Source organism: Balaenoptera acutorostrata, chromosome 15 (genome assembly GCF_949987535.1).
Source record: "Balaenoptera acutorostrata chromosome 15, mBalAcu1.1, whole genome shotgun sequence".
Classification (NCBI taxonomy): domain Eukaryota; kingdom Metazoa; phylum Chordata; class Mammalia; order Artiodactyla; family Balaenopteridae; genus Balaenoptera; species Balaenoptera acutorostrata.
Genome location: NC_080078.1, coordinates 80,219,223 through 80,245,975, shown reverse-complemented (window position 1 = coordinate 80,245,975; position 26,753 = coordinate 80,219,223). Strand labels below are relative to the sequence as shown.

General features: G+C 45.8%; 1 protein-coding gene across 1 annotated transcript in view; it reads left to right on the top strand.

Moving 5' to 3' along the window:
- ZFP64 (ZFP64 zinc finger protein) overlaps window positions 1-23,974 on the top strand; it is an 80,596-nt gene extending 56,622 nt beyond the window's left edge. Inside the window, exons 6-9 of the mRNA XM_007185286.2 lie at window positions 6,179-6,328; window positions 6,500-6,562; window positions 16,675-16,926; window positions 19,968-23,974. Of these exons, the coding sequence (XP_007185348.2) occupies window positions 6,179-6,328; window positions 6,500-6,562; window positions 16,675-16,926; window positions 19,968-20,677 (1,175 nt within the window). The 3' untranslated portion in view covers window positions 20,678-23,974. The remainder of the gene's footprint in view (window positions 1-6,178; window positions 6,329-6,499; window positions 6,563-16,674; window positions 16,927-19,967) is intronic.
- The last annotated feature ends 2,779 nt before the right edge of the window (window positions 23,975-26,753 follow it).

Here is a 26,753-nt window from a genome sequence, read left to right as displayed (position 1 = left end):
CTTCTCAACCTTGGCTGCCCTTCAGAATAACCTGGGGAAGCTTTTTAAAAATATTATGTCCACCAATGCCCAGGTTTCAGTCCAGACCAATTAAGCCAGAATCTAAAAGCGCGGTCTCTGCGGCAGGAGCCGCAACGGCATCACCTGGGAGCTCGTTAGAAATACAGACGCTCAGGCCCCACCCCAGACCCACTGAGTCAGAATCTGCATTTTAACGAGATCCCCCGTGATTCGCGCGCACATTAAATTGGAGGAGAGCCGTGCTTCTAAAATTTTAATGGGCAAACGAATCACCTGGGGATCTCGTTAAAATGCAGACACGGTTTCTCAAACTTAAATGTGCATGCGAATCACCTGGGGAGCTTGTTAAAATGCAGATTCTGATTCAGCGGGTCTGGGGTGGAGCCCGAGAGTCTGCATTTCTAACGAGCTTCCCAGGTGGTGCGGGCTTCCCGGGTGTGGACCGCGCTTCCCCAGGAGTCCCGAGGTCTTGGCTCCGGGCCAATCAGCCGTCAGGGCTCTTGATAAATCGCCCTGCTCGGCTGAGGAGCAGAATTGCCGGGACATGCGCGCTCCGGCCGACGGGGGGGGAGGGGGGAGTAATTTCCCAACTCCGGGAATTGGTTGTGTGAGGCTGGCCACTCGTAGGGACGCGCCAGAGCCCTGGTCCTCACGCCATGTCGCGGCGCAAGCAGGCCAGGCCCCAGCATCTCGGCTCCGAGGAGCCGCAGCCAGAGCGCCAGGAGTTCGCCGAGGCGGCCCCGGAGGTGCTGGGGGAGACGGGTGAGTAGTGCTGCGGACGCCCGGCCCGGGGGGCTGGAGGCAGTTTCTCGGACGTTCCCCGGAGCCGCGCGGGTGCGAGGTCCCGGCCACCGGGCGTGGAAGGGCGGGTGAAGCTTCCAACCCGAGTTCTGGGGCTCGGGCCTTGCTGACCCCGCCTTTGTGAGTTACACACACACACACCCCCCCTTGTAAATTCACCCTCCTCGGGTAAATTACGTCGCTCCCCGAGGGGATTCCTGCAGCCACTCCCCCTCCCCCCAAGCGCTATGAAATGACGGTTCATCTCCCGAACACGTTGGAAGGATGCTCTGAGACCCCTTTGGAGGCTGTCTTCGGGGTGCGCCGGCACCCGGGTGCCCGACCTCCTTGGCGCTGGGCTGGGGCTGAGCGCCTGTAAGGTGGGCGCTCCGAGACCCGCGCCCCAGGCGTTTTCCTGAGGGATGGGGGGGGGGTCTGAAAAATGTCTGAGCTTCTGCCGGGTCCTGGGGCTAGGTGCTGGAGAGAGACACAGCAACGAACAGGGAGGATAGAATTCCGACCCTCCTGGAGCTTATTATGGCCCAGTGGAGGCGAGAAAGATGGCACATGAGATAAAGCGGTGGAACGCGAGGTGTGTTAGGGCTGAGCGCCGGGGGGAACATCGAGCTGGGAGGGGCTTGGGAGGGGGTTGTCCCGGGAAGGCCTGTCCGTGTAGGGCGCCGTCGAGTAAAACTCTGGAGGTCGTGAGGGAGCGAGCGGTGGAGATGGCCGAGGGAAGAGCATTCCAGGCAGAGGGAACAGCAAGTGCAGAGGCCTCGGGCGTCAGCGAGGCTGGAGCTTGGAGGCGCGTCCGGTTGAGCTTTTGAGAAGTGACGGGAGCCCCGGGCTCCGATAAGGACTTGGACTTCTACTGGAAGCGAAGTGGAGCCATGTTGGGGGCGGGGAGTGAGCAGGGCAGTGCCGCGGTGGGATTTCACCGCGGCTGCCACCGGGCTAGAGGGGCTCCGGGAGAAGCCTAGGGACCCCGGACTACCCTAAGCCCCCGGGGCAGTAGTTCTCACCCGGTGGGCCTTGGGGCCTCTGCTTCTGAAGAGCCTGCAGGTAGGGAGCTTCTAGAACTCGCTAAATTCTCAGGCTCCCACCACCCCCTCCGCTGCTGTAATCTCAGGGGTGGGGTGGAGTCGGGACGCTGCATTTCTAAGGCGCTTCCCCTTCTGATTATCTTGCACTCAGGTAAGACAATGTAGGTTCCTAGTTGACGGTGCCTCTGCCCTCCACCTTCCCTCCCGCCCGTGGGTAGCTGCTGCCTTTTGCTTAGCAAGGGGGTAGCGAGAGGAGTTTTTAGCAGAACTTTCTTCTCTTCTCTCCCTCCCGCGCATTTTCCTGGCTCGGAAAGGGAGAGGGGAATCTAGTCTCTTCTGCCAGAAGGATCAGACTTCCAGCAGCAGGTCTCTCTGGTGGGCTTTGATGACCATACACTCCCAAGGAGGTAGTGGAGGAGAGCAGAAGCTTAACAAAGTCATCCCTAAACTAATAGTTTGGCATCACGCTTTAGTTTTAAATACAGTCCTAAAAATAAAACCAAAGAAAACCAACCCTTTAGACAAATAGTAGCTAATTAAACAAAATGTTTCAAGAAACTCTTAACATTGCCTTTGGAGGGAACTGGGTAGCTGGGGAGTGGGGTTGGAAGGAGATTTTCACAGTAACTTTTGGATTATAACTATTAACAATCTATTTATTACCTATTCCAATAAATAAATAAAATTTCTTTAAAAAACAAAAAACCTAAAGCTTGGCTGGATGGAACCACTATAACCAAAATATCCTGTGTTTGTGCTCAAGGTCTAGAGTGGCGATAGGTGGGTGGAAGCGGAGTGGGGTTCCACCCTAACCCTAACCCGAGGGTGGGGTTCCTGGGGTGGGAGCAAGGCTTCTGCTGATCCTCTGTAAAAGAACTGGGGAGGTATTGGGGATGTTGAGTCCTTGGGGGAAGCGATTATAAAAGACAATTCCTGAATAAACCCGGGCTGTTCAAAGTGAGTGCCGTGGGCTGCTTTTTCTTCCTGCAAACAGCGCTTGGAGGGCACCTCCTGGAGCCTTGCCCTGTGTTTGGAGGGGTTGCGGAGGGTGTTCTGTGTTGTGCAGCACTGTGGGTGCCAGGGCATCTCAACACCAGCCGCCACTGTGGGGAAAAGCAGCCTCGCAACTGACGTTCCCCCTCCATGCATTTTAGGTCTGTTATGATGCTGAGCTAGAAGCCCGCCTTTTTTTTTTTTAAGGTTGGGCCACTCTTAATTTGCAGATGACATTGCAACTCACCTAGCTTTTGGAGGAGATAGAACAGAGCAGGTCAGTTGGTAGACTTCAGTCACTTCAATCATAAGAGGGGCAGGAAAACAACCTTACCGAAGGAGCATCAACAGTTTCTCAAAGGGTTATTGAGTTCTGTCAGATGCGGCCCCAACCCCATCTTTCAGACTAGAAGGGTCTCTGCCCCAACTGTACCTTTCTCAGGCGAGTAGGCTTCTGACCTTCCTTGCTTTCCTGGATGCTTAAAATTGAAGGAGGAAGTCGCCTTTAGAGGCTCTGCATGCCTCTGCCGTAGTCTGCCTTGGTGACCCTTTATAGCCTTGGGCACAGTTTTCTGATAGCTTTGACCCATCCGTCTCCCTTCTACCTGTCTTCAAACTTGCATTGCTCAGTGTGTTTTCCACTCCCTGAGAATCTGGTGGCTCGTGTGTGTACACATCAGTGAATAAAACCAGTAACGTTTATATAGTGCTGACTTATGTATAAGGTTCTTTTACGTATATACATTAAAGAACTTAATCTTCGTCTAAACCTGTGAGATGGGGGCCATAACCCTCATTTTACAGATGTGGAAACTGAGGAACAGGGAAGTTGAGTAACTTACCCAGGGTCACACAGCTAGTAAAGGATAGAATTGGAATTTGGAACTTATCACCTGGCTTCCCAGTCGGTTTGCTAAATCATTGTGTTTTAGAGCCTCTCACTTAGATTTCAGCTTTTCAGTCTTCCTTGGTTTCTGTGGGATTAAAAACCCTCAATAGTTTAATGGCTTTCTTTAACATGTGAATTGCTAAACAATGCAAGGTTTTGTGTCTTCCTCTGAGGGGCAGAGTGATGGACTTCAGATCTGGCAAGTGTGGGTTCTAATTGGCTGAAACCATCTAGCCCTGCGGCCTTGAGCAGCATCTCCTCCAAGCCAGTATCTCTTCTCGAAGAGCAGAAATTCTCAAAATGTGGTCCCCAGACCAACAGCATCAGCTGGGAGCTTGTTAGAAATGAAGAATTGCCAGCTCCACTCCAGACCTACTGAGTCAGGAACTCCAGAGGTGGAGCCCAAACCACCTGTACCTTAACAAGCCCTCCAGGTGATTGTGATGCACAGGTTTCTGAGTAGTGCTGGCTTGGAGTTATACTTCTGCCAGTTTAATGAGCATAGGCATCACCTGGGGATCTCATTAAAGTGCAGATTTCTGTAGGTCTGGGACATGAGATTCTGCATTTCTAACAAGCTCTCAGGTCACGCTGATGTTGGTGCTCTGAGGACCACCCTTTGAGTAGCAAAGGCTTAAAGAGTAGTATGAGGATATCACTTGGAGTGCTTTAAAAAGGCAGGTTCCCGGGCCCACCCCCAGTTAAGTCTGGATGAGCCTTTGGAAACTACATTTAACCCGCAATTCAGGTGATTCTGATGTAGGTGTGGAGGCCGTCCTGTTTATCATAGGATGTTTAGCAACGTCCCTGGCCTCTGCCCCCTAGGTGCCACTATCGCAAACGTGTGCACACGATCATGACAATCAAAAACGTCCCCAGGTATTGCAAAATGACCCCCAGTTGAAAGCTACGGGACTAGGTCAGTTGTTCAGACCCTGTTAAGGGGCTTCAAGCACCACAGCTACTTGGATGTGATACCTGCAGTCCTTTACCTGAAGCCCTGTAATAGCATTGACTCAGTGGAGGCCGGGTGCTGTACCAAGACTTTACATTGCTCATCTCTTAACTCTGAGGCAGGTCGGTGATACCTTTTTACAGATAACCTTTCTGAGCCTCAGTTTACTTACGTTGCCAATAGTCACACAGCTAGCACGTGGCTAAGCAAACCCTATGCCTGCAACTGAAGTCCTTATCAACGTGTTCTACAGCTTCTCATGGTAAGAAGGTTTACCTTAACAAACCTAGCAAGAAAGATGGAATCCACCTTCTATAACTGGGGCCAAAAGTCCCTGACCTTGGCCTGTAATTCATAAACTAGTTAATATATTTTTTAAGACTTAAGATATTGACAGCACCTCTTTTTACCTTGGTCTTAAATCTATTTGGAGAGAAATCACTTTACAATCTTCTAGGAGTACTTAGGCTTTGTTATAGAAATTTTTAAACCTGCATATTAGATTGAACCATATGAAATTATCTGATCATTTTGGCCCACAAAAACAGCAGTTTCACCTAGCTTAGCCTTACTAACAGAGAGAATGATACAATGAACTTCCTGGGCTAGACGCTCAGTTTCAACAACTAGTTACACGTGGCCAATCTTGTTTCTTCTGTGCAGCCATTCCCCTCCCTGGATTATTTTGAAGCACATCAGACATATACAACTTATAAATAGCCATCCCTAAACTACTAGAATGCTTTTAAAATTTTTAATTTCATCTTCACACCTTTTAAAAAGAAAAACTTCCCTTATCAAACTTTCAGTTAGTGTTTGCACTTCCCATGGCCTTAAATGGCTTTTACAATATGTTTAAATCGGGATCCAAAAAGGTCCTGATACTACAGACCATCTCAAATCTTTTAGTCTCTGATTTTTTTTTTCTCCTCCTCCATCTTTCAAGTTGAAACAGTGGCATTTTGTCCTGGAAAGCAGTGGCACTTGAAGTGTGGTCTGTGACCTGTTACTGAGTTGAGTCAAAATAAATTCAGAAATGGAGAGTAAGCACTTAAAAACAGCTCGACATCCAGCTTTCTGTCATATCTAATAATGTTTGGGCTTTTATTGTCTTATTCCACTTTTCTCATAATTTGTCTTTATTTTATAAAAAATACTGGTCTGATGGCTTGGAAATTATTCTATGTACCAGGTCTTCCCCACGTCGTTTAAGAAGCGCTGCTGCAAAGTTTTGCAGTCTGGATCTTGGCAGTTGGGTCCCTGTCAGGATACCATGTTCCTTTGTCCCATGTACTTGCTGGAACTTGGTAAAGAGGAAGAGGATTGTTAAGACCAGAGTGTGCATGGCTTCTAACTTGTGATGTTTGGGTTTTTGTTTTTGTTTTTGTTTTTTTGTGGGGGGGGTGGTAGGTGAAATAAGCCCAAACCTGCTATAAGACTTACCGTGGTGCTTATATTTGAGAAATTAAGTAACACTTACTATTGTCTCAATTTCAGCTTCAGAACTAGATAATGATGTTCCAAAACCAACTTATCCCTCCGCTGACAGCAGTGATACCCAGAAAGCCCCTGTCACAGCTCTTCCCTCCGAGTCAAAGGAACAAACAGCGACCCTTGGGGAGAGGACCTTCAACTGCTGCTATCCAGGTAAAGAGTAAACTCGAGGCGCTGAGCCCCTTCTCTGTATGGGGCTCAGTCACAGGAGCTCGGCATCAGTTAACTCACTGACTCAGCATGTGACTTGCCAGAATTTCAGATTCCTGGTAGCTTTCCTCTTTGAGGTTATTTATATTAAGGGAACCTGTTTTTCTTTTCTAGGTTGCCACTTCAAAACTGTTCATGGCATGAAAGATTTGGACCGCCATCTAAGAATTCACACGGGTAGGTATCCATTCATTTGCTCAAAACTTGAGTGTTGAAAAAAACCCAAGGATGTGGATATGAATGAAGTGCTGGGCGTATAGTGGCGAGCAGGACAGAAACAGTCTGTCTGCCTCATGAAACTTCGTCTAGTGGGAGGGTCTGGGACCTAAAAAGTCACAAAGGCAATAAGGGTAACTAACAGGTGAGGGGAAAAGTACCGGGACTGTAGTAGGGGGATTTGATCTAGGCTGGTCATGACGGGCTTTTCGGAAGAAGAGACTCTTACATTAAACTGTGAAAGATGGCTGAGGGACTTGCCTGGTGGTCCAGTGGTTAAGACTCTGTGCTTCCACTGCAGGGGGCACGGGTTCGATCCCTGGTCCGGGAATTAGATCCTGCGTGCTGCATGGCAAAAAGAGAAAGAAAAAAAAAGATGGCTGAGTAACCAGATGAGGAGAAGGAAGGGCTCCAGGCAGAGGGAACAGTGATGCAAAGGCTTGGAGGGAGCAGGAGCTGAATGGGTGTGAGATGCAGCTGGAGAGGCCGGTGCAGGGAGGGGAGGGGGACACCGCGGCCTTGTGGCCGTAGGAATCTTAGATAAGAGCAGTGAAGTTGCTTCTCGAAGGTGCCTTCAGAGCAACCAGCTGCTGAGAATACAGGGAAACCATACGTGCTGGAGCAAAGGAATGCGTGATCACGAACCAGGCTCTGCACACTACATACGGCCTGTTGTCATGCCCACTTGTCTAACTATTATCTGTGGCTGCTTTGTTACCAATAATGTAACAGCAAGCCCATGACATATTAACAATTTTATGAAAAGTAACTATTTTCTGGCCCTACAGTGGGGTTATTGAGTAGTTGCTGGAGACTGCATGTTGCACAAAGCCTAAGATGTATTATACTCTCTGGTTCTTTACAAAAACTTGGCCAACCTCTGGTCTCTAGTGTAGACTCTATAGTAGCCTGTATGAGTTGGGATACTGATGTCTTTGCTCTCAGAGAAACCAAACTAAGTGACTTAAACACAATCAGATTTATTTCTCTCAAGTACAATTTAAGAAGTAAATAGTCCACAGCTGGTGGAATAGCTGGCAGCCTAAACATACAGCTTCGTCTCCCGGTCCGAGGCAGCTGCTCTAGAACTCAGTCTCTCAACCAGTGGGAAAAAGAAGCAGGAGGAAGGGCTCACAGCATGCCTCCCTCAGGTCATGCCCCAGAAGCAGCATCTCCTGTGACTTAGCAGGATAATGAGGAGAACTTAGTCGTGGCCACGTCAGGCATGAAGGGGGGCTGGAAAATGGCTTCAAGAAGGGCAGCCATATGCCCAGCTAAAACCCTGAAGCTCCATCATTAAGAAGACAGCTTTCTGGACAACTAGTCTCTACTGGAAATGGGCGTCGTGCTATGGAAACTAGACAACAAAAGGTCCACTTTGCCTGGGAAGGGTGGATCATGAAAGGCCTCCTAGTGAAGCCTTGAAAGACAAGGCTGCCAGGATGATGTTGGTAAGAGCATGCAGACTGTGGGAGCCATTTGAACAAAGATGACCCCCCCCTCCTCCCCAGCAGGGTGGCCTGGCTAGGCAACTTCAAAGTGGGTGACTCTGCCCTGAGGATAACTGAGCGGTCCTCCATTGGGGCGGTGCTACTGCCATCTAGTGGGTGGGGGCCAAAGGTGCTGCCGACATCCTGCAATGCACAGGACAGGCCCTGCAAAGAATTGTCAGGCCCCAGTGTCAGCAGTACCAGGCGGACCTAGAGAGCTAGGCAGGGGCTGGATTAATGTTTTATTGAGGCGATACAGAGCATGATGGGGATACAGAAAGTATAAGGCAAGGCCCTGTCCTTGGTGGGGTTCACTGAGTCAGGGATGCATATGCAGGGCAGACCTGTGGTCCTCTGGTAGGTGTACACTTGAGCTGCTTCTCTGGATCCAAGGCAACTGCTCTACTTCTCTGAATCTCTTACCCAGTGGAAGGTAGGAGTGGGGCCTGGGAGGCTCACAGCATCTTTCCCTCTGGGCATGACCCAGAAGTAGTATCCCTTGTGACTCATGGAATAGTGAGTAAGCAACTAAAGGTTGCATGAAACCAAAGTATTTCGGTCCTGTGACAGTCCAAGCATGGTGGCCGGGCCCCGTGGTTTCAGGGACTCGGGCTCTTCTTTTGTTGCTTTGATATCCCAGTGATGTAGCTCTCCTTGGTGTGGTCTGAGATGGCTTACTGCACCTTAAAGACACATCCTAGAAGTTACACACATCATTTGAGTTGACGCCCATTTGGCCAGAACTTAGTCACATGGCCACTCTTAGCTGTGGAAATGAAGGCCGGGAGCTTGAAATCTTCAATCTGTGTGGCAAGTGCCCAGCTACAAAGAGAAGGTTCTATTACCCAGAAAAAGAACTAATATAGACCAAATGACATCTCTGACCCAGCTGTTAGTGGGAGGCAAGGATGGCAGTATATGTGTGGGTGATCACTTAAGGACCTTTGCCAGATGGGTAGAACATTGATTTCCCAGACACTGTTTGAGATCTTGTACACTTCAAAACTGAAGATCCCCAAAGAGTTTTTTTTTATCGACAGTTACTGCATTAAAAGTTAGAACGAAAACTTTAAAACATTTATTCATTTAAAAACAGTGGACGACTTCCCTGGTGGTCCAGTGGTTAAGACTCCATGCTTCCAGTGCAGGGGGCGTGGGTTCGATCCCTGATCAGGGAACTAAGATCCCACATGCTGCACCATGTGGCCAAAAAAATAAGTAAATTTTTTTAAATTAAAAAAAAAAAAAAAGGGGGCTTCCCTGGTGGCGCAGTGGTTGGGAGTCTGCCTGCTGATGCAGGGGACACGGGTTTGAGCCCCAGTCTGGGAAGATCCCACATGCCGCGGAGCGGCTGAGCCCGTGAGCCGCAATTACTGAGCCTGCGCGTCTGGAGCCTGTGCTCCGCGGCGGGAGAGGCCACGATAGTGAGAGGCCCGCGCACCGCGATGAAGAGTGGCCCCCACTTGCCGCAACTGGAGAGAGCCCTCGTACAGAAGCGAAGACCCAACACAGCCAAAAATAAATAATTAAAAAAACAAAACAAAACAAAACAAAAACAACAGTAAGCTCATTATATATAAACACTTCTATGAAAAGTAACTATTTTCCAAAACAAAATGTGATAAGTAACATTGTATACACATTTGCAAACCTGTCTTAATAGCTGGATTCTCATCCCTCTATTCCAGTATACAGTCTATTGCCATGTGTTCCTTTGGGGTATATGAAGAAAATCTGGCCTCTCATATAATGTAATTGGAAATGGAGGAGTATTTTGATAACCTTTTCAGATAATACTACACCAAAATACAACAAATGATAGTTTGTTAAAGACTAGTTGCTGTATAGAATTTGCAGTCATATCCATAAAGTTTTCAAACTGTTAAGTTAAAATCCATTCGTTAGTTTGTTTTCCACTTTGAATGTCTCCTACTCAGGCTTGATTTGACAGTCATACACTGGACATTTGGGAAAATGTAGGTTTTGCTAACTTTTATAATTGTTCCAAACGTTGACCCATTTCATTGTAACCATAGGAGAAAATCACATTTAATATTACCAATCTCATCAGAAGTATCTAAGAACTAGGATGCTGCAGGCCCAGGGTAATAGGGATATATGTTCTGAAATCCGAACTTTTCTTTTAGAATCCAGAAGTTAACCTCACAGTATCATCATTAACGTTCCTTGACATGACAGTCTCACTTAGTTCATATTTTAGAAAACATCTGCCAAATACCAAATCTGAAAATAATCATGGTTTTTCAGTTCTTTCAAGTCAAAATGGTGCAGCATAAGAAAAGCACCCGGGGGCTTCCCTGGTGGCGCAGTGGTTGAGAATCTGCCTGCCAATGCAGGGGACACGGGTTCGAGCCCTGGTCTGGGAAGATCCCACATGCCGCGGAGCAACTAGGCCTGTGAGCCACAACTACTGAGCCTGCGCGACTGGAGCCTGTGCTCCGCAACAGGAGAGGCCACGATGGTGAGGGGCCCACGCACCGCGATGAAGAGTGGCCCCCGCTTGCCGCGGCTAGGGAAGGCCCTCGCACAGAAACGAAGACCCAACACAGCCAAAAAATAAATAAATAAATAAATAATAAAAGCTTTAAAAAAAAAAAAGAAAAGAAAAGCACCCGGTTTTCAGTGCAATCGTCCCACAAGCACTTGTTCTCAAGCCAACTGGCGTATTTTGGTTTACAGCAGACTTTTTTTAAAATGTAATTGACATTTTTAATAGGGAAATTTACCATTCAAATTTCAAATATACTAAATAAGTTAAATATTAAAGTCTATGACTTACTAGCAAATATAGGAGGACAAATTTATGGGGGAAATAGACAGGCAAAAACAATTAGCAAAGACCACAAAGACAGATTAAATATGACTAAAGTTAAAACTTACAGTAAGATACCATTAAGGAGTTAAGACAAGTGTCCTACAAGAAATTTGTAACATGGGGCAGAGTTCATCTTCAGAACACACAAGGATGCCTACAAATCAAAGATCACTCCAATGGAAAAGGATTTGAACAAGCAATCACTTAAGAAATAGAAGTGCCAATATTCACATGAAAAGCCCACATGGAATAAAGTCCAAAAGAAACAAGTACTGTATTTTCCTCAGTGGGCTAGCTGAAAAGTACTAAATTAAGATTGTGAATCACAGAGCATCATGTATCACCTGGCACTTAATTCAATCATCCCCACACCCTGCCTCCCCACCTTCCAAGTGGGGATGTGCTTATCTTTAGGGAGGAGACTGGGATTAAGGATGGGGGAGCGAAGGGGGACGTAGGAACTGGATAGAGTGCTGAAAGGAGCAGGACTAGTTACAAAAGAATTTTGTGTGTTCTCTCCAGGCCCCTTGCTGTCTTAGTTATTCTAATAGTTCAAGTCGATTCTTCTGAATCGTCCAGGTAGATTATCATATGCAAAGAGTGAGTTTTCCTCTCTTTCTGCTTGATCAGGAGTGCCTTGGCCTTGGTGCTCTGGGTCAGAGTTGAAGAGTAGTGGTGAAGATAAACCATCCATATCTTACCCCTTACTCTAATGAAATATCTTGATTTTTTTTTTTTTTTTGTGGGGTGGGGGCTGTGCTGCACGGCTTATGGGATCTTAGTTCCCTGACCAGGGATTGAACCCGGGCTCTTGGCAGTGAAAGTACTGAGTCTTAACCACTGGACTGCCAGGGAACTGTCTTATTTTTATTTTTTTAACCACCATTTGTGGTTCGAGTCCTAAGAATTCTCTCGAGATCATTTATCATGTTAAAGAAGTTTTTTTTATTCCAAGCCTTCTGAAGTTGGTTTGGGGGCGTGTTTTGTTTTGTTTGGGTTTGGGTTTTTTCATCAAGAATGATGATTGAATTTCACATGTTCTGCACTTAAGATGGTTCTCTGGCATTTAGCCTCATAAAAGAGAGTGACTTCCAATGTTTGTATTTTTATCCCACTCTATATTTCTTCACTTGGTATGGATATCAGGATTAATCTATCATGAAGTGAGTTGAGGCATTTTTTTCTTTCCCTCTGTGATTAAACAATTGAACATGAAAACACTTTTGCTGGAAAATTGGGTAGAACGCGCCCACAGTACTCCGTTTATGACTTTCTTCCAGAGGCTGGAGAGGGTGTAGATTAGGCTGTGATGACAGTGTCCATCTCAGTGGCCACTGGAGCCTGCCCTGCTCACCCCTGTGTCCCCAGAGTCAGTGGCAGCTCTGCGCCTTGTGGTCTTCTCACCAGGACCTGGCTGGTGGAGCGACCGGTCTGGAATATGCCAGATAAAGGCGTTCTTGACCTTTTTTCTTGCTGTGGACTCCTGGCAGTTTTGTGAAGCTTACGGGACCCTTCGCAGAACAGTATTTTTAAACATAATAAAAGCACATTAAACTATATTTAAGTACAATTGCTATCAAAGTGTTCATTGTGTGATATTTTAATACACTAAACCCTTACTTTCCTGAAGTGTGGTACAGACCAGAAAGGTCACCACCACCTGGGAGCTCGTTAGAAACACAGAATCTTAGTCCCCACCCAGGCCCACTGAATCTGAAACTGCATTTTACTCTTTGTTTCTATGAGTTCTGCTTGAGAAATGGGGAGATGTTGGTCAAAGGGTACAGACTTGTAGTTATTAGAGGAATGAGTCCTAGGGATCGAAGGTACAGCACAGTGACTGTAGTTAACAATTCTGTATTATATACTTGCAAGTTGCTACGAATAGATCTTAAATGTTCTTACCACAAAATGGTAAACTGAGGTGATGGAGGTGTTAAGTAAACTTATTGTGGTAATCATTTCTCATGATATACATGTATTAAACCATCACATCATATACCTTAAACCTACACAATATCATATATCAATTATATCTCAAAGCTATGAAAAAATCTGCATTTTAATGAGACCTCCTCACCCGAGATGATTCATTGGCACAGAAGCACTGAAGCTCTGCAGTTAATTTTCAGATCCAGTGGCTGGTCTACTATCTCACTTGTGAAGTAGTGATGAGCGTAAAGGGTACTGAGAACTACAGCAAGTAGAATGTGGTCTGAACATGGCTTATGTCTATTAATGGGGGTCTCGGGTACCATTATTATGGTTTGTTGACTACATCCATAATTGGAGGAAATGCTAAACTCCAGTTAGAGGTAATGGAGATAAAAATTTAATCCTTTCCCATGCAAGGTCTTGGATCCCCTAAATTGTATCCATGAGGCCCAAAATAAGAACCCCTGCTCTGGTTGAGAATCCGCCTACCAATGGAGGGGGCACGGGTTCGATCCCTGGTCCAGGAAGATCCCACATGCCGCAGAGCAACTAAGCCTGTATGCCACAACTACTGAGCCCGCGTGCTGCAACTACTGAAGCCTGCGCGCCTAGAGCCCGTGCTCCACAACGGGGGCCACCGCAATGAGAAGCCCGCACACTGCAACGGAGAGTAGCCCCCACTCGCTGCAACTAGAGAAAGCCCGCGCGCAGCAACAAAGACCCAACAGAGCCCAAAATAAATAAATAAAGTAAATTTATTAAAAAAAAAAAAAAAATGAACCCCTGCTCTTCACAGGGAATAAGCCAATATTTTATAATAATATAAGTGGAATATAACCTTTAAAAATTGTGAATCACTATGTTGTACACCTGAAATCTGAAATATATTGTACATCAACTATACTTCAAAAAAAAAAAAAAAAAAACCAAACAACCCCTGATCTGGAATGTTACAGGTCATCTTGGGCAAGAGAAGCGAGTGTAGCCAACCAGACACTGGCTCTTTTTTGTTGTTGTTTGTTTTTGTTTTGTTTTGGCCACACTGAGTGGCTTGCAGGATCTTAGTTCCTGTACCAGGGATCGAACAGGAGTCCCAACCATTGGACCACCAGGGAATTCCCAAGGCACTGGCTCTTCAAAGCATTTGCCTAACAGTGACTCATCAGTTTTGCTCCTCTTCCATTGGGCAGAGCCAGTCACACGTCCAAGCCTGCAGTGATGGGACCATGCAGCATAATTCTCCTGGGAAGGACAGTGAATATTTGAACAATAAACAATTCACCTTGGGGCACATCTCGGACATAGCAGTTTTTCTAAATTGTGATTGCTCCGTTTTCTTTCTTGATTCAGACTGTAATTTTATATCTTCCTGGATGATCACCATTTTATTGAGTCTTCTAAACTGATTGGGGTAAAGTCCTACTTAATAATCATGATTGAGTTTGTCTATTTCTTGTCCCCTTTCTCCTTTCCAATGTCTCAACCAGGTACAATTTTGTCCCCCTCCCCCCAGGACATTTGGTAATATCTGAAGACATTTTTGACTCTCAGAACTGGGGAGGAAGGTGCTACTGGCATCTAGTGGAAAGGGTCAGGGGTGCTGCTAAACATCTTACGTGCACGGGACAGGGCACAGTAAAGAATCACCTGGCCCCAAATGGTTGTAGTGGCGAGACTGAAAACCCTGGCCTATTGGTATCTTTTCTTTGAGCAAACCTCCCTTTTTAACAGCCGTTTTTTGTTTTTATTGATCAAGTGCTGTTCATCTTCATTTCTTCTAGTTTCCTGAGTTGCATATGGTTCGCTTGCTTTCAGCCTTTTGTTTAAAATGAACTGAAGTTCACAGACATTCTTCTGGAAAGTGACTAGGCTATGGGCTTTGATACGTGGAGCTCCCCCTGTTCATCTCTTGGGAGTTTGTAATTGGATTTTGATTCTTGAGCAAAAGTTGTTTTAAAACATGTCCTACAATTTGCAAGCTTTTCTTTGAAAAACCTTTTGTGAAACCTTGTTAGATTCATAAGTTTGACTCACATCTACTTAGTGAGTTCTGTCTCCTGAGTATAAAATTTTTAGTGGCTTTCACCATGATTTGTTTTGCCTAATATTGATATTTCTGATGTCTTTTAGCATTTTCCTAGAGTATTTTTCTATCGTTTTCTACTTCTCTGCCATTTTTATTTGGGTATCTTAAGAGTATTAAGCTGACTTTTTTTTAAAAAAATGTAATTGACATTTTTAATAGGAAATTTAATCCATTTGTTTCTTGTACTAAGTGATGTTTAGTTTGATATTTACCTCATTTTGTGTTCTGTTGTATCCCTTTTTTTATGATTGGTTCTCTTTGGTGGTTTGGAAGCAGTACTTTCCATTTCATTACTTGTATCCCACATCTTACCCACTTACCTTTTTGTTGTTGTTCTGACGTACACGGTTCAAGTGTGATACCCTGCGTCATCTGTCAACTGGCTTTATTTTTTCTTCCCATGGAATGCTAGTTCAAGTACAGGATATAATTTCTGTGGAACTTTGCAGATACTGTTCCCATCTTGCTACCATCCAGTGTTGTCTGAGGAGTTGTGTGCTCATCTGGGCATTTTTTTCTGAAAGCTTTAAGATCTCATCATTCCTAGGCTTCTGACACTGTCCCACAATGGCTCTAGATAAGCCATCTTAAGACACATGTCTGGGGAATTCCCTGGAGGTACAGTGGTTAGGATGTGACACTTTCACTGCTGGGGGCCCGGGTTCGATCCCTGGTTGGGGAACTAAGATACCGCAAGTCGGGTGGTGCAGCCAAAAAAAATTAAAAAAAAAAAAAAATCCATGTCTGTTTTTAGTGTTGAAATAATTATTTTCTTTAACTTCAGGTTCTTGAGTTGGGCATGCCTTTCTGTTCTGACTTTCCCCAAGCATTTGGTTATTGGGTAGATTTTTATTTGGATGTGATCAGTCTGGAGTGGTTATGGGGGGATGCGTGGAACAGTTTGGTGGCGATGTTCTGGGCTTGGGGTTCTCTGCTCTCCAGGGTACCTCTAGGTACTTGGGGCCTTTAACATTGTTTCTCCAGCCTAAGCACGCTCACTTCCTAACAGCCTGGGAGGTAGACACCATTGCTGCTTGTGGTTTAGTACAAGTAAGGGAAGGATCAACCTGACCATTCTCCATGTGGTTTATCAACTAGTGAGCCAGAAAGCTGTTCCAATACCCTTCCACCTGCCCCCTCTGATCTTGAATACTTCTTTCTTTTTTTTTTTTTTTTTTTATTTTTGGCTGTGTTGGGTCTTTGTTGCTGTGCACGGGCTTTCTCTAGTTGTGGCGAGCGGGCTTCTCATTGCAGTGGCCTCTCTTGTTGTGGAGCACAGGCTCTAGATGCACAGGCTCAGTAGTTGTGGTGCACGGGCTTAGATGCTCTGCGGCATGTGGGATCTTCCAGGACCAGGACTGGAACCCGTGTCCCCTCCATTGGCAGGCGGATTCTCAACCACTGCGCCACCAGGGAAGCCCTGATCTTGAATACTTCTATGATCACTCTCGTTTTCCCAAACAAGGTTTGGCCTATGATTTTCTTTCAGTCTGATACTATCTCTGTGCCTTAGGAGCCTTCAGAAGTTCTGAGCCATGAATGAATAGCACACCTACTTGTTTCCCAATGTGCTAATCTAGACCTCAGTGTCTTCCTATCTCTGGGCATTTGGTGAGAAGGAAGAAGCAGACCCCTAGGCTCAGGCTACCACCTTGGTCACATCTCTTTGCAGTCATCTTGGTAGAGAAAACCCTTAAAACCTTGACTCTTCCTTATGTGTTTGAAGGAGACAAACCACACAAGTGTGAGTTCTGTGACAAGTGCTTCAGCCGGAAGGACAACCTGACCATGCACATGCGGTGTCACACCAGCGTGAAGCCCCACAAGTGTCACCTGTGTGACTACGCTGCCGTGGACAGCAGCAGCCTCAAGAAGCACCTGCGGATACATTCCGACGAGCGGCCGTACAAATGCCAGCTCTGCCCGTACGCCAGCCGCAACTCCAGCCAGCTCACCGTCCACCTCCGGTCCCACACAGGTAAGTCCCACACCTCGAAACCTCGGTGCCTCCCTTGCCTCTAATTCCTTAGTGTTCATTTAGTTAAAGCACAAGCAACTTAAATGACTTCAGGGTGTAAGTAAAGAAATTTGGAACTTCTGTGTTGATTGTGAAGTTTGTGGTTTCTTCTACCGGGACAACAGCTTTCAGTAAAACATGAAAGTCTGACAGCTGGGTTCTCTAACTTGACTACATAGAATACCACTGGGGATGATAATCCAATTCAGCAGTCAGGAAGCAAAGGATGTATCTCAATAAAAGTCTGATGTATAAACTAAGTGTTTCTGTCATTTAACTTAAACTCTGATTGCGTGGCTTAATTCAGAAACATGTAGCAAAATCACCTGAATGTAACTGTAAGTCACAAACTTCTAGTTCTAGAAATTAGACTTTGCAGAAAAGCTTTTCCTTCCCTTCTTTGTGAGACCCCGTTGAAATAACAAGATAGAACCAACCAACCCAACATGGCACAGAAAAATGGGCATTGGGAGGCTCATAAGGAGAGTCGTAAAATGAGAATTTCCAGTGAATTCATGGAAAATGGCAAGCAGACAGGCATATACTGACATCTAAAATTGAGTAAAGAAAACTGTGTCCCAGCAGACAAATGGGAGGTAGCTATAGTGTTGGGAGCCAATCTTTCCAGCCAATTTCTCTCTGCGTTGAGCGTTCTGGACTTGGAACTGGTGTGTAGGCTGCAAAGGTCAGAGTTCAGAGGAGAAGCTGAAGCCTATTAGCAAAATGGTCTAAACTATCCAGTAACAGGTAAAACCCATGACACCTATGTCTAATCCTTAAACCAGTCTACTCCTCCTAACTGTAAAATGTCAACTATGGATTATCTCATCATCTGCAGAAAATGAGTGGTATGAAATGTGCCAAATCTAACAAATAACAAATTCTGGAGATAACAGAGTACTTGGGTAACTTACAAGAATTTTTCAGTTTTCTTTGGTATCTACCCACCGGCAGAAATGTTGCATCCAAGAAGAGTTTTATGAGGAAAGGTAGTCAGAACAAAGAGGTATGAATTGAATCTAAGGTTGCTGGCTATAAAGTTAAACTTTCCAGAGACCAGGAAAAAAGTTGGAGAACTGATGATAAGAAGATAGAAGTCTGGTTTCTGACTAGATCTAGGAAGAAAAGAGAAGTGAGAAAATCAAATGAGAAAAAATTTTCAATTCTCAGGGACCATGAGAGATGAAAGGGCTTACAAGATGCCACACAGGACAAAGGGCATGGCTGGAGAGATCCATACCTAGAAAGACTTTTCAGTAATATTGGCTTCTCGGAGATAGTGGAACAGTGCCCACAAAGTTGAGAAATGATTTGGTATATAGACTTCTATACCCAACCAAACTATCTCAAGTGTGAACGTAGACTAGACAACAATGCGCAAGGACTTGAGACTTCACTCCCAGCCACCAGGCTAGTGGAAGTTACTGGAAGATAAACTCTAGCCAAACAAGGGAGGAAACAAAATTTGGCATGAGATATTTGATATGTGAAGATCTGAATGAAGCTGACTGGGGTTGCAATAAAGGGAAATATCAGGATGATACTTATATAGAAGGTTAAGAGGAAATTCAGCAAATCAGAAACTCAAAATCCATGTAAAATGTTACATAATTAAGAGATTGGATGGCTTTTGAGATGATGGTGAGGTTCTTTTTTCCCTCAATGCACAAGCCAAGAAACAGGATAAAATGTGACCCCCAAGTGAGCATGTAAGAAAAGAGAATTAAGGGAAGGGCAAGATAGGGGTATGGGATTAAGAGATACAAACTACTATGTATAAAATAAGCAACAAGGATGTACTGTCCAGCATGAGGAAATATAGCCATTATTTTGTAATGACTTTAAATGGAGTATAATCTATAAAAATATTGAATCACTATGCTGTATACTTGAAACTAAGATAATATTGTAAATCAAAATACTTCAATGTAAAAACAGAATCAAGGTGAACTTGATACTAGCCACATGATCAACTGGCCCAGGTGGAAGTGGACGTAATCCCAGTGCAGAATTTGGCTCAGGTGAATGTCACATACCCAGTCATAATATACATTACCTGTGGTTTGTGTCTAAAGTTTAAAGCAACTAGTTAAAGCATGGGAATTAAGTCAGAATGCAAACCGAACTTAAATGTAAAAATAAAGCTATTTCTCGAGCAGGGAGAAGGTAGTGTGACAAAGAGAAAGGAATCCTTAAACCTCTCAAGCTGATGAACTAAAAGTTGAAGCTATTACTCATTTTAGAAAGTAAGGCTAGAAGAGTCAAAATCACAACCAACAATGCAGGAGAAGTTTGGGAAAAGGATGGATATGTAGGATAAGTAAGAATCTCATCTTTGCATATAGTCAGCTGACAATGATATTTAAAGTAACAACCTCCAAAAGAACTAAACCCTTAGCAGTGCCTCCAGGGAGTACAGAGGGGGCTATGGCATTTCATGATTTGTCTTCTCCTGCTGCCATATTCATGGGTTAATTTTATAAATAAAATTCATTCTGCCATTGTGAAACTACAAAACTTTAATAATACAAGCCAGTTAACTGATGTAATAATACAGGTTAAACATTAAAGTGAGCACGTTTGTAAGTCTTAGCTTGATTTGGAACAGTTGTATGTAACATAAACCACACCTCTTCCTTCCATGTCCAAATTTGAGATGTCAAGTGAGTTTAGATCTGAAACGGAAGTGTCATGAAGAGTGTGGACTTGGATGCCATGATGCCTGGATTCAAATCCCTGCTGTTTGGCCACGGTCAAATAACTTGACCTCTCTGAGCCTCCGTTACCCCATCTATTAAAATGGGGGTAGTAGTACCCACACGTAGGATTGTCGTGAGGACTAAGCGAGCTAATATACGTGGTTAGTGGTGGTGTTACCAGGTGACAAGTAATTGGAGTTCAAAGACCCAGCTACCTCTCTGCGGCCAGGTGTTCTGAGGTGTGTTTGGGGGGAGTTCTGTGTTGCCTGCCTGCTCTAATGGAAACACACCTTCCGTTGCTAGGGGACACCCCCTTCCAGTGCTGGCTCTGTAGCGCCAAGTTCAAAATCAGCTCGGACTTGAAAAGGCACATGATCGTGCACTCGGGGGAGAAGCCTTTCAAGTGCGAGTTCTGCGACGTCCGCTGCACCATGAAGGCGAACCTCAAGTCACACGTCCGCATCAAGCACACCTTCAAGTGCCTGCACTGCGCCTTCCAGGGCCGGGACCGGGCCGACCTCCTGGAGCACAGCCGGCTGCACCAGGCCGACCACCCCGAGAAGTGCCCCGAATGCAGCTACTCCTGCTCCAGTGCCGCCGCCCTGCGCGTGCACAGCCGGGTCCACTGCAAGGACCGCCCCTTCAAGTGCGACTTCTGCAGCTTCGACACCAAGCGGCCCAGCAGCCTGGCCAAGCACATCGACAAGGTGCACAGGGACGAGACCAAAACAGAGAACCGGGCCCCGCCGGGCAGGGAAGGGCCCCGAGAGAGCGGTGGCCAGCACGTGGCCCAGATAGTGACCCAGCGGGCCTTCCGCTGCGAGACCTGCGGCGCCTCCTTTGTCAGGGGCGACTCTCTGCGGTGCCACAAGAAGCAGCACAGTGACCACGGTGAGAACAAGAACTCGGGCTTGGTCACCTTCCCGCCCGAGAGCAGTGCCTCGGGGCAGCTGGGCACCCTGGTCTCCGTGGGGCAGCTCGAGACGTCCCTGGAGCCCAGCCAGTGCCTCTAGTTCCGCCAGGGAGGGTGGGCAGCCGTCCGGAATGCCAGACACGCGCCCCTGCCTGGTCCCCTGCACTCAGGCCGTCGAGCCAGACTTGAGTCACCAGCTGCGGGGACACCTGCTCCAGCTTAATAGGCCCGCAGAGGCCATGGCCCCAGTCACCGTGGCCTGAGGGCAGGCAGGCGCCAAGGCAACGCTGTGGAGACCCTCCCCCATCCGTGTCCCTGTCTTCCCTCCAAGAATCGTCTAAGCAGGTTGTCTCGGTTCCAAGGTGGGGGGCGTCCATCGAGCACTGCGCCCTCCAATAGGGATAGTTTCTTCGCGATGGATTCCAGTTCTAAAACCGATCCATCTCTGATGGAATTATGAAACTAATCAGACCACATGGAAAAACTAATACTACACTCATCTGTAGAGCGGGAAAGGTGAAGGCGATGGCGGGGTACCTGGAGGGTCTGGGGTGGCCGGAAAAGTTCTGTTTCTTAACCTGGGTGGTGGTTTATGAGTATTCGCCTTCTACGTTTTTTGTGTGGTTCCTTTTATCTGTTGTCTTATAATAAAAAGCAAGCTCATCTGTAGAATGGTGTAAGAGGGACACTCCATTTTTATGGTCTCCCATAGACAGGTTATGGTGTGGGGTTCTGCGGCGCTGCCCCGGCCCCATAGTAATTTTCTCTATAAATGCACGTAGGAGCTCTGTGTCTTAGTGCTGTAGTGAAGCGAAATGCAGTTTGATCTGTAGGTGGCGCCAAAGATCAAGCTGACGCTAGCTCAGCCTGTAATTGTGTGTTGTGAAATTCAACCTTGGCCTACTTCTGTTCATAAAAAGAGATGAGGGGCCCAGTGGGTCCTGGGCTTGGTTCTGGGACATATGATGCGTGGGAAAGCCTGAGACTAGTGTCTTTCATCACAGTAAGCCCTTGGTGTTTGCTGAACCAACAAACGAGAAACCCCAAACCTCTTGTAAATGGACATTTCACTTGACGGAAACTTAGGAGGCCATGGAATGCCAGTGGATATATAATTTATCCAAAGTTGCTTTGTTCTTTTCTTCAAATACAGTCTTTGTTTAATACAAATTCTTGTGTGCCCTCATCAAGCTAAACATCTGTGCTTTTAAAACATTGAATAGATCCATTGTTTTTGATAAACTAGAAACAAGGATGTGAAAACATTTTTTTATAGATTGTATGCAGGGGACTATGTCACTTATGAAATAGAGGTACAGAACTTATTTTAGAAATTTTGTTTGAACAAATCTGATTCCATTTAAGTCTGACTTCAGGCGAGTTATAACGCACTGTTGGATCTTTTTGTAAGAAGAAAAGATGAAAATGATAGAGAGAATTAATCATTTCTTTGCTTTAGAGCTATTTTTGGTTGTTCAGAAGTGTTTTGTTACTGAATGCTGGTGCATTGTACAGATTCTTTTGTCACCTTTCTGCCGTTTGTCAAAGAGTCTTATCTGTGTTTCTGTTCTAGTAACAGAAGGGCTGTTGACCTTTCAAGTGGGAACCGATAGATCGAAATCGTAGAGACATTGCTTGTACTTCTGGTGTTATAGCTCTTCAGATAAACAGGAAAAATATCAGCCTCTTTAGAAGACATTTTTTCACACCTGTATGGGCATCAAGGGTCTTGGATCCACGCTGGTATCACAGCAAATTTGGTTGCCCAGTAGAGCGGAGGTCAGCAAAAAGTTTGGGATCAGATAGTAAATATTTGAGGCATTATGGAGCCATTAGGTCTGCTTCGTGACTAAGCTCTCTGCACAAAAGCAGCCAGACTATAAGAAAAAGAACATGTCTGTGTTCCAGCAAAACTTTATAAAATGAGGATGAGACTTAAAATATACAGCTAATCACCAAATAAAGCTGGGAAGCAGCCATAGTAGGTAAGAGGCCACTGACATGGTTTCTGCACCCAGCTCTGTTTCGCAAGGTCAGTATGGATCTGAAAGGGGAAATTGATTAATGAATATGTTTGCAGTTTGACGTCACCTGGACCAGGGGTTGGCGAACTTTTTCAGTAAAAGACCAGATAGTAAATTTTGGGGGCTTTGCTGGCCTTAGTCTCTGTTGAAACTACTCAACTCTGTTCACCTCTGTGGCACAATCACTCAACTCTGCCATTGTCACCGAAGCAGCCGTAGATAACAGGTAAGTGAATGGGTATAGCTGTGTGCCAATAAAACTTTATCTACAAAAAGCAGGCCATGATTTGGAGGGCCATCTTTTGCTGACCCCTGAGCTGGGCTATTGAGTGCAAGCAACGGGGTAATTGCTGATGGGTGAAAACAGGAGAAATACTGAGAATGCCAAGTTTCCTGGGATCCCTTTAAGGAAGGTACAGCTTCGTGCAAGAGATAGGCAAGTTCCAGCTTAGGCACTGGGAAAAGCTGCGTCCTTTTGATCCTTAGGCAGTGTAGCTATAAAATCTCCAGTGAAGAGTCCAGAAATCAAGATGTTACCCTCTTGCTCTCCTCTGATTAAGGTTTCTTGCTGCCTTCTAAACATTGCAGAACATGAATTTTTTGTTTGTGCCTGGGTTTAATTTCTTAAAAAAGTATGCTCCTCAATTTCTGTTGCTGTGTTGTTGTGAGTCCTTACTCTGAGCCAGACACTGTGCTGAGAACGTGACCTGTGTTAACTCATCTACTTCTCCCAGGTGCCATCCAGAGCTGGAACTAGGGTGAGACAAGGGAGGCACTTGCCTAGGGCACTCAAAACTCAGTAAGCACTCGTTTTAAAGCAGTATTTTTTTAATTGGAAAACTATGGCCCACAGGTCAGCTGCTTTGTTTTTGTAAATGAAGTTTTATTAGCAGTTGGCCTGGGAATTAAGGCAGGACCATGCAGGGGCAGACTTGGGCCTATCTTTAAGAGTGTGATGTTTTTGTTCATTGTGGACTTTTCTGCGTTACGTTTGGTTTTTAGGAAAATTGCATTAAAATAGTCACCTTGATCAGTGAGATTTTTGGTACCACTTTCTATTTGCACCAGAGGGGATTGCCTCAACCACCTCACCCTAGTCTCTGCCTCTTGTTCGGATACAAAGGTGAAGAAACTTCTAGAACAGAGTTGGGTGTCAGTCCCAGGCAGTGTAGCTCCAGAGTCCACATTTTTAACCAAAGCACTAGGCTGGGTTTCCAATTTTAAAGTATACATATTTTGTTAGAGTAATAAGTTGATCTGAGTAAGGTGATGACAGAACCATCCAAAAGGAGCCTTCTTTTGTTAAAAGGTAACAGGGTTGAGGAGAAAGGAGGTAAGAACAACCCTGCCTCTGGCACTACTGTCTAGCTGACGTCCGGCTAGAGATTTTGCCTCAGATTCTCAGTTTGCTCATCTGTAAAATGGGCCATTTCAGGCATTTGGCTTAATGATAAAGTCGACTGGTTTAAAACACCAAAACAGAAATTGGCTCACCTGTGTGTCTTTTTCTCGTTTATTTTGTTTGGGGCCGGGGGAATGGGGACAACCAAGAACTAGTACCATGACCTTATGACACTGGACATCGTGGTTTCTATCTTACTTCTCAGCCCCGCCCCGCATCTTCAACACATGGTCCAAGGTGGTGGCAACTTATCCAGCCAAGATAGGAGGGGGAGGCCATCCTCCCTCTTCTTAGCACTGCTGGAAGGTTGCACGTAAACTTCTGCTCACCTCTCCTGACTACCTGGCTGGTCATATGCCATGGCTGTTGCAAAGGGTGCTGGGAAATCGTGGCTCTGGAGTAGCCTTGCCGAGTTAAAACCCTGCAAGGAGATGCTGAGTCATGAGTATTCACTGCCCCTGAGCAATAATGCAGGCTCTTGAAGGCTGGAGATGACTTTGCTATGAAACACCTGGCGCAGGTCCTGAACACCCAGGGTATTCTGTACATGAACGTTTCTGTTTTATCAGGGCTTTGTTGGGGCACCCTCTGTCTGTTCTTTGTGCATATTGGCCCATGGCATTCTTCCAAGGCTTTCTGTCACTCTAGTCCGGTGGGTCTCAACTGTGGCTCTGGGCTGCAGTACCTGGAAAGCTCTGAGGTATTTGGAGTCTGTCTCTGGGGGAAGGGCCTGGGCATCAGTACTTTCTAAAATTCTGCAGGCGATTCTAACGTGCAGCCAGCTGGGAAGAGCTGCTCCAGTGAAGCAGCAGGGCTGTCTTCACGCGTGCTTGCCGTCTGCGCAGTCACGTGGGGCCTCACACTTGGGTGCATGCTCTGCCTTTGCTGTCTTGGAATTCTTAATTTTTGAACAAGGGGTCCTGCATTTGCATTTTGCATCAAGCCCTGCAAATTACGCAGCCAGTCCTGTGAGGAAAGAAAACATGCCTAAAAAGGGAGCCTGTGTGCATCACTGGTACAGAAGAGGTCTCAACTTTTGAAAACAAGACTCCTGGCTGGGGCTGGCCAGCCAGGGCCCTGGGTGGGAGGAAGAAGCGCCGTGAACCATGAAGTTCAAGCATTTCCCTGCCGGATTCCATTCAAACCTTACGATGAATGACATTTGTATTTGCCGTTACAAGAGAAAACTAATCTTCAGAAAAGTTAACCTGCTCAGGGCAGCTAACACAGGAAGGTCAGACCCACGTGTGCTGGACTCCCGTGCCTGTGTATTATTTGCAGCCTGACTCTCCAGTTAGACTAGGGTGTCTTCCACTGGCAGAAGTAGGGGAATCGGGGACGGAGCGATTTGAGTTCTAAGTGTCGAGGCAGGAAAAGGACAAGATCTTTTGCACGAATGGTGAGGTCGATAGTTGGATTGGAAAAAATTTTGAATATGGGTGTTGTTGGATGATCGGAAAATGTCCCTAGGCTGTCTGCCCACATGCTGGGGGCAAGTATTGCAGGAATGACCCATGTTACATACCCCCAACAGGCAGGTTACAAAATGTTTGAGCAAATTTTGCTTCGATACTGATCGTTGGTGATAACCGCACTTGAACTCCCAAGAGTATGAGTGGCCACCTGAGCCTGTGCTCAGCCTCTCTCAGGGGCCACGTGGCTAGGATCTCGTATATGCCCCACCTTGAGATGCTTCTGTTTTCATAGAGAAGAAAATGAAGGTAAAGAACCCAAGTCCAGCAGTTGGTCAGGATTAGAACCAGTGTCTGCGTCCTCCAAGTGGAGCTCCTTCTAATACCCAGCACCACCTGGTTGGGAGACCTGCCTTAAGGCCAGTTTTCTTCATTGCTTTTTGAGTCATGGACCCCTTTGTCAGTCCAGTGGAATCTCTGAATCCCTTCTCTGAGTGATGTTTAAAAGAATAAAACAAAATGTATAGGTTTGCCAAGGAAAACAGTTATATTGAAATAGTTACCAAAATATTTCTTGGATTATGAGCATTTTTATTAGCATTATATTAAATGAAGGCTGTAGCAGCAGACCTAGTTAATAACCATAGTTGACCCTTGAACAATGCGGGGCTTAATCTTAGTCTAATTTATAGTCGGCCTTTGGCCTTGCATGTCCGCAGTTCCTCCATGTTCATGGATTCAACCAACCACGACATGTAGTACTGTAGTATTTACTTTTGAAAAAAAAAAAAGAATCTGCGTGTAAGTGGACCAGTGCAGTTCAAACTGGTGTTGTTCAAGAGTCAGCCATACTCTTAATTTTGAAGGAGAGATGCGCATAAATGTTATTTCAAGATAGCTACAGCAACCAGAATGTTATATGAAAATAGCTGATTTCTTTTGCTGACTGAATCACTGGTCCTGTTAATGCTTCTGTGGTTTGGTACCTACATCCCAAACTGACAAATGCTCAATTTCAGTTAGAGGCGAGTGAAATAAGATTCATCTTCCTTCCCATCCAAATCCCTGGACCCTCTAAATTCTATCCATGGTCCCTTTGCCACTAGGTTAAGACCTCTGATGCTAATGGAATTTCTGGGGTCTGGTTTTCTTGGTAAAATTTGAACTTGCAGTTTTTTCCATCATAACTAGATCTAGTAGCACCAGCACTTAAATATTTACCCCTGCCTCCCCTCACCCACCCTCCAAAAGACGTTGCATTAGGAGGGATTCACCGAACAAAGCTCTTTGTAATGCCTACGTACAGCCCTTTTCTGATAAACTGTTCTTAAGATGGCT